At 35.6% G+C, this 19,203-nt stretch overlaps 1 protein-coding gene across 2 annotated transcripts in view; it reads left to right on the forward strand.

Annotated features, from left to right (window-relative positions):
• Positions 1 to 438: 438 nt before the first annotated feature.
• Positions 439 to 19,203, forward strand: part of LOC130242203 (netrin-G1) — a 148,950-nt gene continuing 130,185 nt past the window's right edge. The window contains exons 1-2 of one of the 2 annotated variants that reach the window (XM_056474251.1): positions 439 to 495; positions 15,289 to 15,860. In XM_056474251.1, coding sequence (XP_056330226.1) covers positions 15,585 to 15,860 — 276 coding nt within the window. In that variant the 5' untranslated portion in view covers positions 439 to 495; positions 15,289 to 15,584. Of the gene's footprint in view, positions 496 to 918; positions 1,178 to 15,288; positions 15,861 to 19,203 lie in introns of those variants that run through there. The other variant, XM_056474241.1, reaches the window with a different exon arrangement.

The following is a 19,203-nucleotide window of genomic DNA, read 5'->3' on the forward strand; positions in this document are numbered from 1 at the left end:
AGGGTTAGTGTAAATTGACGTTCTTGCAAAGAGTCTTATAGTCAGTTAAATGTCTGTTTAGCAGCATATACAGCTATTAAGCAGACAGTCTAGTAATACACAAATGGACCATCAAAATATAGTGTTACCGAATATATGAAAAGTTTGTTATTTATCAGTGCAGAATTGCAACATTAACGAATGTAAAAAAAATGCATTTTGTTACCAAAATCTTGTCTCATATACCAGAACAGGTTAATGTGTCCATAAATGTAAGCGTTTAATCTTTAATGCATATAACACTAATTTTATGTGCTACTAAACACTAAATACTAATAAATATACTTTAATACTAAATAGAAAAGCCATTACAATTGATACAAATGCAGCGGGCGTTCGTGAGTCACTGCTGCTCATTCAGCATGCGCGCGAACTAAACTCTTCTGAAAACACTCGCGAGGAATGAGGGTGCATGGATCCTATCAACAGTCCATAGAGGTCGACGAAAACAAAACGGTCAGTAACCGTCAGATAGCTACTTTTTAAGTGCTTTGCATAAGTAGCAATTTGTTTAACGGATGGTGCTTTTGAAAATGACGTTCGTTTCATGCTCTTTTATGTTTGCTTTTTAACAAATACTGTACTTTATCTTTATTCATCTGTGATTTTTTTTTCTTTGTAAAACGCAAATTATAGAACTTAATGATCGTTTTTGAATGAGCAAAGCGTTAGTTATAGTTATTGAGACAGCCTGTATACAGTATGCTGCTACCTGGCATATTTAACCTGTTAAGCAGATGTCCAAACGTACCCGCGGCTGAGGGTTTTTTAGGACCCAGCGGAGAGCTCAAGTGCGCGGCTTGAATACGCTTCATTCCCTCAAACTTACATTTGGAGAAGATCGCTTTCAGCAGGTTAGTTGTTCTCTCTCTGGCAGAATAGCTGTGCGCTGACAGCAACTGAATACGACTGGGGCTCTAGTCGTAATAACTGGCAATTTACGGGCTAAGTGACTTTTTATTGGCAAAGGTTGGAGTTCTTATCAGTAAAGTATGTTCAGATGGCCGATAAGCAGTTGACAGACGTGTAGGAGAACCTGTGCGCTGCATTCAGTCAGTTGCTGGTGGAGTAAAATCTCTGGGACATGATCTAATCAGGAATTGTTCACTGGATGCTTTCAGTCTGCAAAACTGTCAAGGTGGGTTATATTATTTTGTCGCTCGCATGTTGCATGAGGCAGAAGAGTGTTATCATCATCCATGTACAGGTATTTTCTCAGCATCCCTAGAGGATATCGACTGAGGCAGGTAAAAACTTACAGTTGTGTAGCCTATAGCCTATTATGAACTGCGCTTTCATGTGAAACAGATCGCTCAGGTGTTTCTTTTATTTTTTCTTTATTTAAATAAGTTTTATTTCTGACACCTCCAATTTAATCACGGCTAAATTGCTTGATCGAATTGCATATATTTCCGTTAATCTATTCGTACAGTCATATTAATTAATCTTTTGTTGGATATAAAGGAGTGCACATCGCACATTCAATTTGTCACCCTTAACTTGACACCGAGCTCTTATTCTTTCATTACCTTTCCACGCCTCATGCGCGCGAGCGTTCCAGGTGCGACACTGCTTCACATATTGAAGATCAACACTGTTGTCTCTAAATGAAAGTGTTTTGTCTAGTGCTGTCAGTAACGAGGATTTTTATACTCGCTCACTTCGCCTGTTGCACATTTTCCTTATTCAACCTTAGAAATTATGTCATCAATATAGGAGAAAAATGTGTATGTGGCTTTATGCATCAGGAGAATTTTTAAAATTTTGGAAAATGCCTTTTTCTATACTCCAATTAGTTAAAAAAAACTAAGTGCATTTAAGAACCCATGAACTGATTCGCTTAACTGAAGAACCTGTACATTAAGGGTTTATCCTAAGATATTAATCTTAGTATGTTTAAAATGAGATATTTACTCTCCCTATATATATATATATATATATATATATATATATATATATATATATATATATATATATATATATATATCATAAGAGTAACTGGCCATCAGTCATCAATAAACAGAGTACTAATTAGAGAAAACTAAAAATATAAAATAAAGGAAGTTCCGGTAGATGTCAAGATGGATTTCAAAAAATGTTTTCAGATTTTAAATCACAATGATTTCTCATTTGATGGCATTTGTTCCTTTATCTAGAGCTCAGAACAGATATGTTATTTCAGTGCATTGAGTTTAATGGAAAGACATGTATCTGTGTGATCCCAGCTGTGTTGTGATATATCAGCTTGGGAATATGTGTGAGGGTGAGCTAATCTTTGCAGTTCAGTTCATTCTTTTTTTTTTTTTTTTTTTTTTTTTTTGGAGTGAATGTCCACACCCTGAAAAATTGAACATTTCTTAACCAAACTTAGGAATTTGTGATTTAACTGATGCCAAATGTATATGACGCAGTACGAGTTCACGCACATGAAAAGGCACAACTTCTACTATCACTGGCAAATCAAATTCTTTTTAAATCAAATTGAGACTATTCATAATCTAACACTGCATTTTTAATCCAAGTTCATTCTTTTAAACATAACCGACAGTAGATGAATCTCAAAAGCATCACGAGCTCATTGCCATTCGTTTCTCTCTTAACTGAAGCTCAACAGAGATGTTACTTCAGTGGATTAAACTGAAAAGACTTGTGTTAATCTCAGCAGTGTGACTGTACATGGGAATGTGAGTAGCACTTTAGACCACATGTCACTCTGTGTGTGTGTCAGAGCATGCAAACCTTTCAGGAAAGAGTCATTTAATTATGCATGGTTTTTTTGGAATGTGATGAATATGGTCTGATGGGAAGCAAGCGACAGGCTGAATTGCCATTAATCACGGTAAGATTGATTTAGTCTCACATGTTTAGAAGAACATGCCAAGCCTTTTTAAAGACTTTTTTTTTGGGAACCATGTAATCATTCTATTTGTTTTAGTGGATGATATATTAAAAAAAATCCTAAAATGTTCTTAAAACAGTTCTTTTACGTAATGTTGGCTGATGGAACCCAAAATAATTATTCATTGGCATGACTGTGAAAACTGCTTTTTGGATGCTTTATTTTTATAAGTGTAGATATGTACTATTCTTTATTTTTTTTCCTGAAATCATTAACACCGTAGCAGATGCTAATCTGTCAGTTCAGAAACTGACAGAAAACAAAGCTTCACAACCTTAAAAAAGATTCCAGGGTGCAAAGCTGTTAGGACTTGATTCAGTTTCAGCACCTGAACAGCTCCAGTGCCTTTGCACACAAGTCTGCCATGTAAGGCATATGGTAGTGTGTGTTTGAGAGGAAGAGGAGGGGGTTCAAGGAAAAAGCAGGAATGATCAAAGAATGTCAGTTAGTATTGACAGGCTGAGGAACAACAAAGTTAGTAAAAAGACCACTGAATAAATAAAAGTGTCCACAGAGGCTTTACCGTGTACCCGAGAGGCTATAACCAATGTGAGCTGTGTGCTGTGAGTGTCCACTGACTTAAAACACTTTGGTATGCTTCAGTTACCTGGAGAGTAAAATACAAGTGGACACAGGAGGGTGTTTTTCTGAGATTCCGAGAAGAAAAGAAGAAAAAAAAAGTAGAGATAAAAAAAAAACTATCACTGCTGTTTTATTTATTTATTTATTTTTTTTTTCAAGACATATAGGACACTTGTAAAACATTCATGGTCCCTTTTTTCATAGCAAAATGTCTTATTTTCTTGCTGTTGTAATCCAGACATATAAAACTATGCGCTCCAGTCAGAAGATAAATATGTGAATCTTTTAAATGGAACTTATACCTCTTAAAGCAACAGCTCACTCTAAAATGGATGTTTATAGTTATCATTCCAAACCTCCATTTTGTATTCTTTGAAATTTTTCAAGTCATTGTTTTTATTAAAATTGGAATGAATGGGGATTGAATCTTTCAAGGTTTATACAAATCCACAAAATAAGCACACGAGTGATTATTAAAACACAGTGTCATTAGAAATAAGCATTTCAGCAACATACTCTCACTCCCGACTGACATGACGCTTTGGGTTTTTTCAGTGTGCTTGGTCCATCGATGCTTTTGGTATATCTCATTATGCGTCATGTGTTTGAAAGTTACGAATCAATTGATAAAAACGGATACTTTCAGAAATTTTTTAGAACATCTTCCCCATACCTAAACCTACCCACAACATAAATAAGCAGCCGGCAAATTAGTCACATGTATTCATTACAAAAAAAACATGCATATAAAAGCAATATAATCAAGTTCTACCAGAAAGACCAGGGAGATAATTATGATACTGAATTACATTTATTGGTGAGTATTGTTTGACAAGAGTATCATGAAACAGGATTTTTTTGGCGGAGGCCCCGTCCATAGCTTAGTTTGGAAGCTTTTAGATCCAGCTACGTCTACCGAGGATGAAGGCAGGGGCGGAGCCTTCCCCCCCTGGACAGGGCCAACCTGGTGGTGGTGGGGAGGATGGTGGGTGAACGTCTGCGTCGGTGCCTGCAACCATATAAATGAAATGAATGGACAGCTTATATATTCCTTGTGTCTCTTGGCTATTGTTTGGAACTGATTGTGATGAGTGACGTGGCATTAGGTATTCCTTGTGTCTCGTGGCTATTGGTTGGAACTGATTGTGATGAGTGACGTGACATTTAGGTCTTCCCGGTGGAACTACTGCTACAAGCTACATTTCTGTTGCATTCCAAGTCATGTGATGCCATATGATGTGTTTATGTGAAGAGTGGAGTGATTTATGAAGTTTCAGAAGTTGAAAATGATCTGGCTACCGCTCGCAGATACCCTCAGATTTAAAAAGATGCTCCTGACTATTAGCATGATGTGTCACGGTACACAGAGTCAACCAATAGATTTTGACTCAATTGGTCATGAGTAGACCCACACGGAATCTGTGTGTGCAGAAATCCGGAGATTTGCACAGATTTTTAGCCCATCATCGAGGGTATGTATTTACTTGTGTAAATGTGTGTACATTTATATTTATTCAGTTTTTAAATTCATTTTATTGTAATGTTCATATAATTTATTTACAATACAGTTTATAAAGTAATATTTTCTGCCTTTTAGTAGATATATTATACGAGAGACTTGCTTTGTTTACCAAATAAGTCGATCTAGTTGGATTTGCTTTGTAAATATTAAATAAAAGTAAAAAAAATGTCCGCAGATTCTGTCTGGCCCTAGTCATGAGACCCAGATGGACCCAATTGCATTTGACTCAGTTGGTCACTAGAGACACAGAGGGAACCAATAGCATTTGATAACCGAAGCTAACTTGAAAAACCTGGAATAAACTGGGACTGTATTTATATCTGTCTGATAAAACCTATACTTTATATTGACAAATAGTTGGGTTAATGCTAGGAGCTGGGATACATGCTCATAAATATGTTCACAGTGTAATTAAAGTAAAATAGTTTTGGCTGTTTACTTTAGAAAAACTCACACCGCAATAAAGGTAAAAATATTACCAAATATGACATATAATTACAACGATAAACTTGCAGATGCCTTTTGCATCAGTAAATATATTCAACTCAAAAGGTTTCTCAAGGACCCTGCGCATCGTAAAACAACTCTGGAGGGGTACCCCGAGTGTAAATGAGTGACTACAAGGGGTCCTGACCGTGCATCAATATGAAACGAGTCAGGAGTGAGATTTTTGTGAAACCATAAAAACGAACTTTAACGTACTGTACGTTTAGCCTCAGTTTCAAGGTAAAATGAATTCAAGGTAAAATGAATAATACCAACAGCTTTTGTGACTTTTCACACTAATGGTATTAATATGGACATATTATTTGCAAATAAAGTATTATTTGTACTGTGTCTATTATTTGTAATCAAATACATTTGTCTCACCATATGGGCAAACATATTAACAAAAATACCCTAAGTAGCCTATTTTAGAAATGCAAAAATGTACACAGTGCCCTCTAGTGGATTTGACATCTGAAATGAGCAATAAAATGTACCCAGAGCAGTGTATTGTTGGTTTTGAAGCTAACATGTTGGCTGAGTCACATTTTTCCAGTGAGACTAGGCTGTATAATACATTATATAAAATTTCCATAGTTTTTAACAAATAATCTTTAACTCAGGGGGGCCTGCAATTTCTCATTTAATGCTCCATGGGAGGTGGCACGGTGGCTCAGTGGTGGCTTAGTGTTGCCTCACAGCAAGAAAGGCGCTGAATTAGTGTGTATGGGTGTTTCCCAATACTGGGTTATGGCTGGAAAGGCACCCGGTGCGTAAAACATATGCTGGAACAGTTGGCGATTCATTCCGCTGTGGTGACCTCTGAAATAGAAAGTAAGCTGTAGAAAAATAAATAAATGAATGGATGTTCCCTGGGAAAGGATCATAAATTATTATAACAAAAAAATTTAATTCCTAATTTTTGTTACTTGAAATGAATAATATAGGTGATGCTACTACAATAAAACATCAAAAATTTTTTTTACTTTTTTATTTGCAAATTTGCCATTTATAACTTTATTTTAATTTATTAATCATTTACTAAAATCTCATTCAGTAAAATAAATGAAACTAAAACTAAGACTGGAAAACTAAAATAACTTGTTACTTCAAATAAAAGAAATGGCAACTTAAAATAAAATGTAGTAAAAAAAAATGTTATTTGATAAAAGAAAATTGCTATTGAAACAAAATACACAAATAAAATTAAATTTAATTAAATTCATTTTCTGGGACGGCTCAGTCACTTTATTAATCAGGGGTTGACACAGCGGAATGAACCACCTTAATTTTATTTTATTTTATTTTATTTTATTTTATTTTATTTTATTTTATTTTATTTTATTTTATTTTATTTTATTGACAAAAATTATTACTACAACATCAACTAGAATTAAAAGGAGAACATAAGAAAGCAAACGCTAATGTACAAATATTCCTAATTGGAATTTGAAGTTTCTATGAATTATTAATTATGAAGGTTAATTTTAAGGTGAACTATCCCTTTAAGATTAAAGCCATGGTATAATAATGTGATATATTATACTACCTGTATCTTAAATTAACATAGTCCAACATACAGTATCAGTATATATCATGTTGATTGGGTGTTTTTGTGAATGCATCTCAAACCTCAGTGGCTAGAAAACCATTCCTGACCAATTTTGGAAAAACCCTCAATTTATTTGTGATGAGCTGGCGCTTCCACAGTCTCCATTCATCTCTAGAAAATTCCAGGAAGCTCTCATTCCTCTGTTATCTCCCTCCAATGTATTAGTTTCCTCTCTAATGCAAGCCTGATAAGCTCACACTTCTCAAATTCCTAGTGTTAAGTGCATGGAAAAAAAAATTCTCCCATCTCTACTGTAACCCAATCACGGGACTGGGAGTCTGAAGCTTTATCTGGATTAGAAGTGTGATAAAACACTTGTGTGATATCGGACCGCACCTTATCTACACCCTCTATCCATGACTGCCGCCTTTAACTTATCGCCTGTTCTTGCGCTTTAGAGCAGCCACTATTTCAGTCCTATTACTGACATTTTTTATGAAAGCCATGATGCTGACGGCTATACAGTAATGTCTTATTAATCACATCCTGCCCCGTGCCAGAGGCTGAACGTGGTAATTGGCTCCTTGTTAGACGTCAGCATGATTGACAAAGCACATTTACAGGCTGCTCTATCTCATCTATCATAGCTCGTCCCCCAATTTGAGGGGGCACCGACCTAATCAAGTCAACCAATCACATCCCATCGTCAAGAATTCCTTATTTTGATGGATATGATGGAGGAGTGCATTTGGATGCTGTTTTTCATGCGTCATGTGCTTTTAGCATTGATTTTAAATGATTGCTAGTGACCGATACACTACAAAAGTGTAATTTTACTCTAAAGAACTTCACTCCAAAATGATGTAGAAACAGAATATGATGTAGAAACAGAAGTTTAGTAGCATGTTCACACTGCTCCTTTCAATATAGTGAGGTGGTCACTAAGAACTTTAAAGCCCCGATTAAACCATATGAACAAGCACTAAAAAGAAACATATATTAAGGGTCATTCACAACACAATTAATAAAGATAAGTAGTAGCATCTACAAATACTGACAAATGATGCTTAAGTTTATCTTTTATAGTATTTATAAGTATGTTTTATCACAAGTAGAACCACATGGAAAACAATTTCAATGCGCTATTGAGCTTGCACTCCTGTGGCGTCTATGTTGGCTAAGCAACAATCAGCTGTGCTCTCCAAAGATCCACCACTGACAAACCTTTGCTGCTGCGTTGATACAGATTTTATTTATCTGTTTTTATCTGAGGTAATCAGTCTACTGTTATTATCAGGGTGCAAATTACAGGGGGGTTTGAGGAGATTAACCCCCAATAATTATTGATCCCACCTGAAACACATCAAAACTACATGTATGGGGGTCAGCCCTCTAAGTAGTGAGAAGAGAGTTTGCTTTGATCTTTATCTTAAATAATATTATACATAATTAAAATAATAAATATGCATTTGTCCACCCCTATAACGGTGCATACCATTGTGAATGCATATCCCAAAAAAAATTAACTCAACAGTATGAAACCGGCAGATCTAGAACACCGCTACACATCGTAAGTGTTCACAAGACACTTTGTAAATTAGTTGTTTGTTTCAACATATAGCCTAAAAGTAAAGTCAAATTAGCTCCATAGTTTGTAAAGTTTGTCCTACACTAATCTCTGAAACAGCTAGTCAAAGGTTACTGTAGGTCAATACATTAAATATCCCACAAAACTCTGAGAGCTGAAATATATTTTATACATTTTTTGATGGGCAACATGGTGGCGCAGTGAGTAGTATGTTCGCCTCACAGCAAGAAGGTCTTTGGGTCGAGCCTCGGCTGGGTCAGTTGGCATTTTTGTGTGGAGTTTGCATGTTCTACCCATGTTCGGGTTCGAGTGTGCTCTTGTTTCCCCCACAAGTCCAAAGAAATGTGGTATAGATGAAGTATGAAGAAAAAATTTTTGATTAATAAAGGGACTAAAGCCCTGCTCATACTCTGAGATTTCAGCCACGATTTTGTTATCTGAGACAATTTTGGGAAATCCTAAAAGATTCCTGAAATCCTTGGCTAAAATCTGTGGTCTTTGATCATTGGTTTGACATGTTCACTGACAGCCACTTAGTGCCTGATGCGATCAGATTTTCCCTCTGATGAAGTTCTGGCAGTGTCAGAAGATTTCAGACACTTTCCTGCAGTGTGACAACAGCTGCGATGAGCGTCAATCTAAGAATCAATAGGAGCTCCAAATCTGATGACGCAATCCATGCGACAATTCAAATGACCGCAGGGAAATGTCAAAACAGTTTTTTTCTTCCTGGTTTTATTATTGAGACACACCATGTGCAAAATTGCAGCTACAGATTGTTTATGTTTGCTGTAAGGAATCAACGAAGGATAGTGAAAGTGCCACGGGTGGATGACGTCAAACTCCAGGGTGTTTTCTTTTGTGTTTGTCATGTCTTCATTGACATTCAATGTATATACAATATAATGTATATATTGTATATACTGTATACATACATATATATATATATATATATATATATATATATATATATATATATATATATATATATATATATATATATATATATATATATACAGTATATATTGCAGCTATTTGCTAAAATCATTGAAGTTATTTTTTTTTTTCTTCATTAATGTACACACAGCACTGTATATTGACAGAAAACCACAGAATTGTTGACATTTTTTTCAGATTTATTAAAAAAAAGAAAAAACTGAAATATCAAATGGTCCTAAGTATTCAGACTCTTTGCTCAGTATTTAGTAGAAGCACTCTTTTGATCTTATTTAGCCATGAGTCTTTTTGGGAAACAATTTTTCACACCTGGATTTGGGTATCCTCTGCCATTCCTCCTTGCAGATCCTCTCCAGTTCTGTCAGGTTGGATGGTTAACGTTGGTGGACAGCCATTTTTAGGTTTCTCCAGAGATACTCAATAGGGTTTAAGTCAGGGCTCTGGCTGGGGCATTCAAAAACAGTCACAGAATATGACAAAGAGTGAACATTTAATGTGGTCTGAATACTTTCTGTTCCCACTTTACAAATATTTGATTTGCTGAAGCATGTATTATATGAAATAACATTATGAAAAAGTTAACCCCCTGATCATCAATGTCTTATTTGCACACTGGTTATTACTGACATGTGTATAATACACAGTGTGAGCTGTTTGGTTGATTCTTGTCACAAGAACGCATGCAGCTGTAAGTTGCTCCATGTTCATGACGCCACCACGCCGCCACCTACTGTATTTGCAGACGCAAGTAGAACGGCCTCTTAGCTTGTTGGGTGGATTCTGATTGGCGGCTAATGATTGTATCATTCAACAGTTAAACAACTAGTAAGCTAATTAGTGCTACTGTTGAGGTGTGAACTTCATCATTCTCTTGTTATTATGATAGCACCACTTTAAATGTTCACTCATAAATGTCTGAATTCTGATTGGCTGTAAATCTTGTTATCTGTATATTTTGTTAATATGTTTAAAACAAATGGCGGTGAATGTGATTTCAGGGATATCATTCCTCTGTACAGTTATAGTGTGTGTTACATTGTGGACTTTCAAAGATTTCTAACAATTGTTAACATTTTATTTAATTATGTTAAGGAATGTTCTTAAATCTGTAATTATTTTAGGGAGATGCACAGCTAAATTAGCTTATTAAAGATCTTTTGTTGATCTTGGAACAGCATTAGTGTTAAAAAACATGGTCTTGACCCTTTCCCAACACAAAAACCTAACCCTAACCCTTACCTACCCATTAAAAGCACTGGGAAATAATAAGTGAAAATGAATGTAGAAGCCTCTTAAACTTACTAGACATTAACAAATTCCTCAAATCTCAGTGGTTAATTGGAATGTTTTTCCAAGTGTGCATTATTTTCTTACAATTTAATCAGTTATTTTATCACACAATTAGTTATCATCTTTGGTGCAAACAGACATGCTGTATTCTAAATCTATTTTAAAAACCATATGATAGCTCCACAGAAGGAAAAGGCAGAGATTTATTAAAAGCCATTATTAATTGGCATCATTAAATAATTGGCTTGTGAAGTACACCTTTCAAATCTCATTTCTGTTCATGTATATTCAAATATTTTGGTTTTAAATGTGTGTCACGCTAGGTTTGATGTCAGCGATGCCAAAGGTCACAGTTTTCTATGTCTTTTCTCTGATCTGAGTGTACCAAATTTGAATATATGCATATTTAAAAAGGAGCACAAGTGAGAATTAAGAACAGTGACGGATGGCAGATTGTATGAATACCTACCTAAATGTATAGTTCACCCAAAAAAGTTTACTCACATTTTGCCTAACTTTAAGCAGTTCCAAACCTTTATAAGTTTTATTTTACCATTGAAAGCAAAAGAAGATATTTTAAAGAATGTTAGAAACCGGTAACCATTGTCTCCATAGTAGGAAAAAAGACTAGAAGTCTAGTTACCGGTTTCCAACATTTTTCAAAATATCTTCTTTTGGTGTTCAACAGAAGAAACAAAGTCAAATAGGTTTGTGACAAGTGAAGGGTGAGTAAATGATGACAGGATTGTAAGTTTTGGGTGAGCTGTCCATTTAAATTTCTTTCTGTTCTTCAAACAAATTTAATGGCACTACTTTAGAAGATTTAAATGCAGTCCTTGAATTACACAGAGTACTTTGATGAAACTTTTATGATGCTTTTTTGTCATATTTGAAGCTTGACAGCCCCTGGTCATGAGGGTGAGTCAAATCATAGCAGAAATTTCATTTTCGGGTGAACCTCTCCGACAGCTATTTCAACCTGGTCTGACCCTCAAAAATGTCTTTCATTTGTTGTAACCTGCTGAGGCCAGGTTAACTCAGTCCAATGCAATAACCTATTTTTTACTTATATAAAATGAGTTACTTTTATAAAGAATATTTTAGATATGTGAACAGATGTCCTATTTTTAGCTGGGAGAGTCTCATATTGCAACAAATTTTTAAAATGTTCTTCATTGCTGAGTGCTAGTTTTGTGAAAATAGCCTAATCATAGTTTATTAATGAACAATAATCATTGTTAAAGGCACAGCATGCAATTTTCACTGCCAGATGGCGTGTATTCATGTATTCACATTTAGTGGTGGAGGTAACGAATTACAACTACTCATGTTACTGTAATTAAGTACATTTTTGGGGTATTTGTACTTTCATGAGTATAATTTAAAGTCTGTAATTTTACTTGTACTTACAGAGTACAAATTAAGCTGAGTAATTTACTTCGTTATTTTTAAAATCACAATTCGTTACGGAGTACAGTAATTAAAAAATTATTATTTCAAGCACTGACCAGCCTACTGCAGATTTCTGTGAGCTGACCGTCATCATACAGTCACAAAGTTATCGATTGACATGTGGAGATTCAAGAAAAATGAAATGAAATTTCAGCAGAAATGATGAAGAAATAGCCCAGGATGAATGCCCATGGCCACACCCGGAGGAGCTGTTCACCTACATAGGAAAGAAAGGGGATAGCTGTGCTAATGCAGTGTGAATAGCTATGTTATCATCTAAATATGGAAAATAAATGCATGCCCAACTGGAATATCACATAAAAGACGTGCGAATAAAGCAGCGGTTTCATCCAACAGGTCAAATAAAATCGCCACTTGCTGATTAACTGGCGCCAAATATTATAAGTAAAAACGGAATTTGCTGCAGTATGAGAAGCTGTGTGAATTTTTTCTTACCACCAGCTAAAAAAGTAATTTGCTCTCTGAGTAGTTTTTAAAAAGAGTAATTTGTTCTTTTAAGTACTTTTTAACACCAGTACTTTTACTTGTAATTGAGTATAATTTCAGCAACGTAACAGTACTTGTAATTGAGTATAATTTTTTAGTACTCTTTCCACCACTGTTCACATTCAAACAAATGTGTAGTTTAATGACACAGTGACTGAGTGTGGAATTATGGAAGTTGTGGTCTCCATTACATCCCAGGTAGAAGATTACATTTTCAGGACTCCATGTTTATGCATGAGACTTATTGCAACTTATTGTCATGGTAGTGTGAAGCAGAGTGTGGCTGAAAGCTATCCGAGTGCTGTCTAATAAAAACACACAAAACAATAAAGTGTTTTTGGTGCTTCAGTGTTTTCTGTAAAACCAAATGGGAAATCAGTCTATTTCACTGGTTCAAACTGTTTATTTATTTGCATTTGAACATTCTTCTGTAAGTGTAAACATGTTAACTACTCTACCTGACAAATGTCTTATCGTCGATTCCAGTTGTAAGAGCAACAAATAATATCTTGACTTCTAGTTGATCATTTTTAAAAGTGGCAGCAGGTAGATTTTTCTGCTAAATCATCTGATGAACTGCATCTTAATCATCACAAATACTGCAGAAGATCTATTGGAACCCACATGGACAAAATATTCTCACAGAAATCAGTCAAGTTTGGTGAAGGAAAAATCATGGTTTGGGGTTACATTCAGTATGTGGGGCGTGCGAGAGGTCATTGTGTGAACAAGGAGGCATTGAAACTGAATCCAAAGAATCTTGATGAACTCTGGGAGTCCTGCAAGAACACTTACTTGGCCATTCCAGATGACTTTATTCATAAATCATTTGAGTCATTGCATAGATGTATGGATGTAGTCCTCCAAGCTCATGGGAGTCATACACAATATTCATTGTTTTTCCACTGCACCATGACTTTATATTCTATACTGTACATTATTTCTGATAAGTGACAAGCCTTTTGTCCAAGCAAAGTCAGAGCTCACTGTCCTAATTAAGTAATTAGAAATCAAGACATGATCATACTTTATTTAGGTAAAATAAGCGTAATCTATAGGCCATTTACGATGGTATATTCACCTTATTCTCCGCGTACGAGTGGGCGTAGCCATTTGAATCTTTTTGGCTCGAGACCTCTGGTCTCATTACCTTCCATTCATTTTTAGACATTAAAAACATTTCGTTGTGCTGGTTGATGTTGCAAACTGATATTTTCTTATTATATTATTCTACTTTGTCTGTATAGTCATGAGCACACTTGATTGTAGAGCAAGTAGATTGACCGTTTTCTGCCGTTTACTATTCCTAGTCATTTCTCACACAGGCAACTGAATCGGAAGTTCTAAAACAATCACAAAAACGAGCACAAAAATGAGGTCAATAGTCTTAGCAAGATGAAATAATAAACATTTGTAGTTTTGGTGAAAAAAATAGTACAATTTCCTGGAATGTTTCACACATTTTAATCATGGAAAGACATCACTTAAACACCTTTTAAACTGTTTGTGCATGACAAGACAAACGCGGGAAATCAGTATATCAATAGTATAAGAGGAGCGTCTATGGAAACATTGACGAAACTACCTGAACATTTTTAATTTCTCTGGATGTGTTGGATTCTCTAGGTATAGTATCTGTTTACATAAATTAATAATATTGTTTTTTACACTATTCTATATGTCCGATAACAATTCTTCCAAATTTCAAATAAAAATATTGTAATTTAGAGCATTTTTTGATTTTTAAAAAATTAATTTGGTCAAAATAGAAAATATTTTTATTTGTTGTGTTTGAAAATTAGGGTTATTTGTATATTCTACCAAATATAGATTTCTTTTACTCTTCTGAAGTTAAAACATTAGTATTGTTTAAAAATTTGAAACTGAGAAACATGCAGTATATATATATATATATATATATATATATATATATATATATATATATATATATATATATATATATATATATATATATATATATTAAGAGCATCTGATGAAAGATTCTTTTCACTAGTAGTAAGGGCTTCTGTCTCTGACATTAAAATGCCTATGAAATCCATTAAGGTCTATGAAATATGAAATATGCATAGCATTTCTATATCTAGCAAAATTATTGACCTGTTTCTGCCTCACACGCGAACTGAATCCCTGAAATCTCAAACTGCTAAGAGACTATGGAGAGATGTGCAGACGTAAGACGTCCGGTTTGTGCCTTGCAGGGATGTTTGGCTATTTGTCTTCCTTAATAAGCAGGTATTTTTAGGACATTTCTCTATGAAGTCCATCTCGGCTATAGAAAACACTTGACCTGCACCTCCTCACCTTTTCCACCAGGCTCCTCGTTATTTGCACAACACCATTTCTAAAAGCTGACACACTCTTGTTTCCCTCTCTTTTTCTTCTCATCCCCACAGACTTCAGAAAGCACACAGGGAAATGGCGATGGACAGCCGGATGATCCGAAATGGCCTCCACTAATGGCGTCAAGAAGGAATTAATACCACTCATTCACACCGGTGACCCACGGCTTTGTCAAAACACAATCAAGCAACATAATCAGACGAAAGGAAACAAACAAATGAAATTAAAGCAGCTTAAGGAAGCCGAGTCAAAGCTGGCACAGATGCTGGCCTCTCTCCCCCTTTAAAGTTGAGTTTCGCGGTCTGCCTCATCACCCTCTGCCAGCTTATTGTTTATCAGACTCTGTTTAATGAGGCATCAGAAGAAAACAACAACCATGCATTTTCTGCTAGCGTTTGTACTACAGGCCCTGTGGGTGAGTTGGTGTCACGCCACACAGCATTACCTGGCCTCGTGGGGGCATTATGATGTTTGTAAGTCTCAGGTACATGCTGAGGATCGCCTGGCCTGGCACTACATGGCCTGCCAGCCTGAAGCCACTGATATGACCCAATACCTGTCTATGGTGTCTTTGGATCCACCCAATATCACCTGCGGAGACCCACCTGAGATGTACTGTGCATTGGTGAGTTTACTTTTTTGTATTGTTTATTTTTCACTATTAATCGTTTTACTGGTGTGTGTGTGCATATATGACAACATCAGGCATCAAACCACAGTACTTTGGTATCACTGTCTACTATTGGTATTATTATTCTTCTTTTATATAAACACACGTCATGCAGTCAATTTCTTGTATAATGTCATAAATTCTCTTCTTAAATAATGAAATAACTGAGTCTTAAATCAATATTTTTGTCCGTTTATTTTTGTTTTAATTTATAATTTATTTTTATACGGTGGCCAACAAAACATGAACACATTTAAAAAAAACACACTGCATTTTCTCACAACGCACACAAATTAATAAAACACGCTGCATTTTCTCACAACACAAACAAATTAAAAGACACGCTGCATTTTCTCACAACGCAAACAAATTAAAAAAACACGCTGCATTTTCTCACAGCTCAAACAAATTAAAAGACACGCTGCATTTTCTCACAACGCAAACAAATTAAAAAACACGCTGCATTTTTTCACAACACAAACAAATTAATAAAACATGCTGCATTTTCTCACAACACAAACAAATTAATAAAACAAGCTGCATTTTCTCACAAAACAAACAAATTAATAAAACACGCTGCATTTTCTCACAACGCAAACAAATTAATAAAACACGCTGCATTTTCCTCAGCATTTTCTCACAACACAAACAAATTAATAAAACACGCTGCATTTTCTCACAACGCAAACAAATTAATAAAACACGCTGCATTTTCCTCAGCATTTTCTCACAACACAAACAAATTAATAAAACACGCTGCATTTTCTCTCAACACAAACACATTAATAAAACACGCTGCATTTTCTCACAACACAAACAAATTAATAAAACCCGCTGCATTTTCACACAACACAAACACATTAATAAAACACGCTGCATTTTCTCACAACACAAACAAATTAATAAAACAAGCTGCATTTTCTCACAACACAAACAAATTAATGAAACATGCTGCATTTTCTCTCAACGCAAACAAATTAATAAAACATTCTGCATTTTCTCACAATGCAAACAAATTAATAAAACACGCTGCATTTTCTCTCAACACAAACAAATTAATAAAACACTCAGCATTTTCTCACAACACAAACAAATTAATAAAACACGCTGCATTTTCTCACAACACAAACAAATTAATAAAACACGCTGCATTTTCTCTCAACACAAACAAATTAATAAAACACTCAGCATTTTCTCACAACACAAACAAATTAATAAAACACTCAGCATTTTCTCACAACACAAACAAATTAATAAAACACGCTGCATTTTCTCTCAACACAAACACATTAATAAAACACGCTGCATTTTCTCACAACACAAACAAATTAATAAAACACGCTGCATTTTCTCACAACGCAAACACATTAATAAAACCCGCTGCATTTTCTCACAACACAAACAAATTAATAAAACGTGCTGCATTTTCTCACAACACAAACAAATTAATAAAACGCGCTGCATTTTCTCTCAACGCAAACAAATTAATAAAACATTCTGCATTTTCTCTCACCGCAAACAAATTAATAAAACACGCTGCATTTTCTCACAACACAAACAAATTAATAAAACATGCTGCATTTTCTCACAACGCAAACACATTAATAAAACGCGCTGCATTTTCTCACAATGCTAACAAATTAATAAAACCCGCTGCATTTTCTCACAACACAAACAAATTAATAAAACGCGCTGCATTTTCTCACAACACAAACAAATTAATGAAACATGCTGCATTTTCTCTCAACGCGAACAAATTAATAAAACACGCTGCATTTTCTCACAACACAAACAAATTAATAAAACAAGCTGCATTTTCTCTCAACACAAACAAATTAATGAAACATGCTGCATTTTCTCTCAACGCGAACAAATTAATAAAACACGCTGCATTTTCTCACAACACAAACAAATTAATAAAACAAGCTGCATTTTCTCTCAACGCGAACAAATTAATAAAACACGCTGCATTTTCTCTCAACACAAACAAATTAATAAAACGCGCTGCATTTTCTCACAACACAAACAAGTTAATAAAACAAGCTGCATTTTCTCACAACACAAACAAATTAATAAAACACGCTGCATTTTCTCACAACACAAACAAGTTAATAAAACACGCTGCATTTTCTCACAACACAAACAAATTTATAAAACAAGCTGCATTTTCTCACAACACAAACAAATTAATAAAACACGCTGCATTTTCTCACAACGCAAACAAATTAATGAAACATTCTGCATTTTCTCAAAACTCAAAAAAATTAATAAAACGCGCTGCATTTTCTCACAACGCAAACACATTAATAAAACACTCGGCATTTTCTCACAACACAAACACATTAATAAAACACGCTGCATTTTCTCACAACGCAAACAAATTAATAAAACTCGGTGCATTTTCTCACAATGCAAACACATTGATAAAACTCGCTGCATTTTCTCACAACGCAAACAAATTTGGCACGATTGAGTCGCCAATGATGGCCACATCGCGACCCGTCTCGCGGAGAGGGGGCGAAGCGGTTCTCTATGGGGATCTCGAACAACGGAGGAGGAGACTTTCTGCCCCGGGACCCGGTAAGCACCTCACGCGGCTGCACCCAGGGGCCGTGGTAGCCGGGTGTCGGCGTGAACGACGCCTGGGCGAACCGCGTCCTCGGTGCGCTGGGCCTGGACAGAGACGCACGCGGGGTTGAGGAAGAAGGAGAATTGTCGTTGTATTGAACACTTACCTCAGACGAGCGAGTACGGGTTAAGAGCTTAGCCCTGATCCCTGCTCTCTTCGTCTCGAGGGAGCGAATCTGGGACTCCACTGCTTCCAGCTCCAGCTCCAGCGCCTCCATCGATGCTTCTCCTGCACTCAAGGACAGACACGCAAGCAACATTGTACAAGGTGAAGAGCAAAGTCAGTAAGTGAGAAATAAGTGAATGAAAGAGGTCGGTAGCTTTAGCTGACCAGCGGTGCTAGCAGGCTAAAGCTATAAACACCAGGCGGATGCTCAAGAGACAGAACGTTTAAAAGTAGATTTGTTTGTATGAGTGTGTTAAGGGATTGTTCAGTCTAAGTAGGAGAGATAAATATTTAGTGAATGAGGAGGTATTTTATGATAAAAATGTAAATTGCGAATCTAAACTCCAAACACACGCAGCGAAGCTACCGTCCCGTGACAGCGACAGTGACGTCACTTGAGCATGCACCAACCATTAAGTGACTCAATTCTGATTTTTTTCTCCCTAAAAAAAAAAACCCGCTGCATTTTCTCACAACACAAACACATTAATAAAACACGCTGCC

The sequence above is a fragment of the Danio aesculapii genome, chromosome 2, assembly GCF_903798145.1.
Source record: "Danio aesculapii chromosome 2, fDanAes4.1, whole genome shotgun sequence".
Classification (NCBI taxonomy): domain Eukaryota; kingdom Metazoa; phylum Chordata; class Actinopteri; order Cypriniformes; family Danionidae; genus Danio; species Danio aesculapii.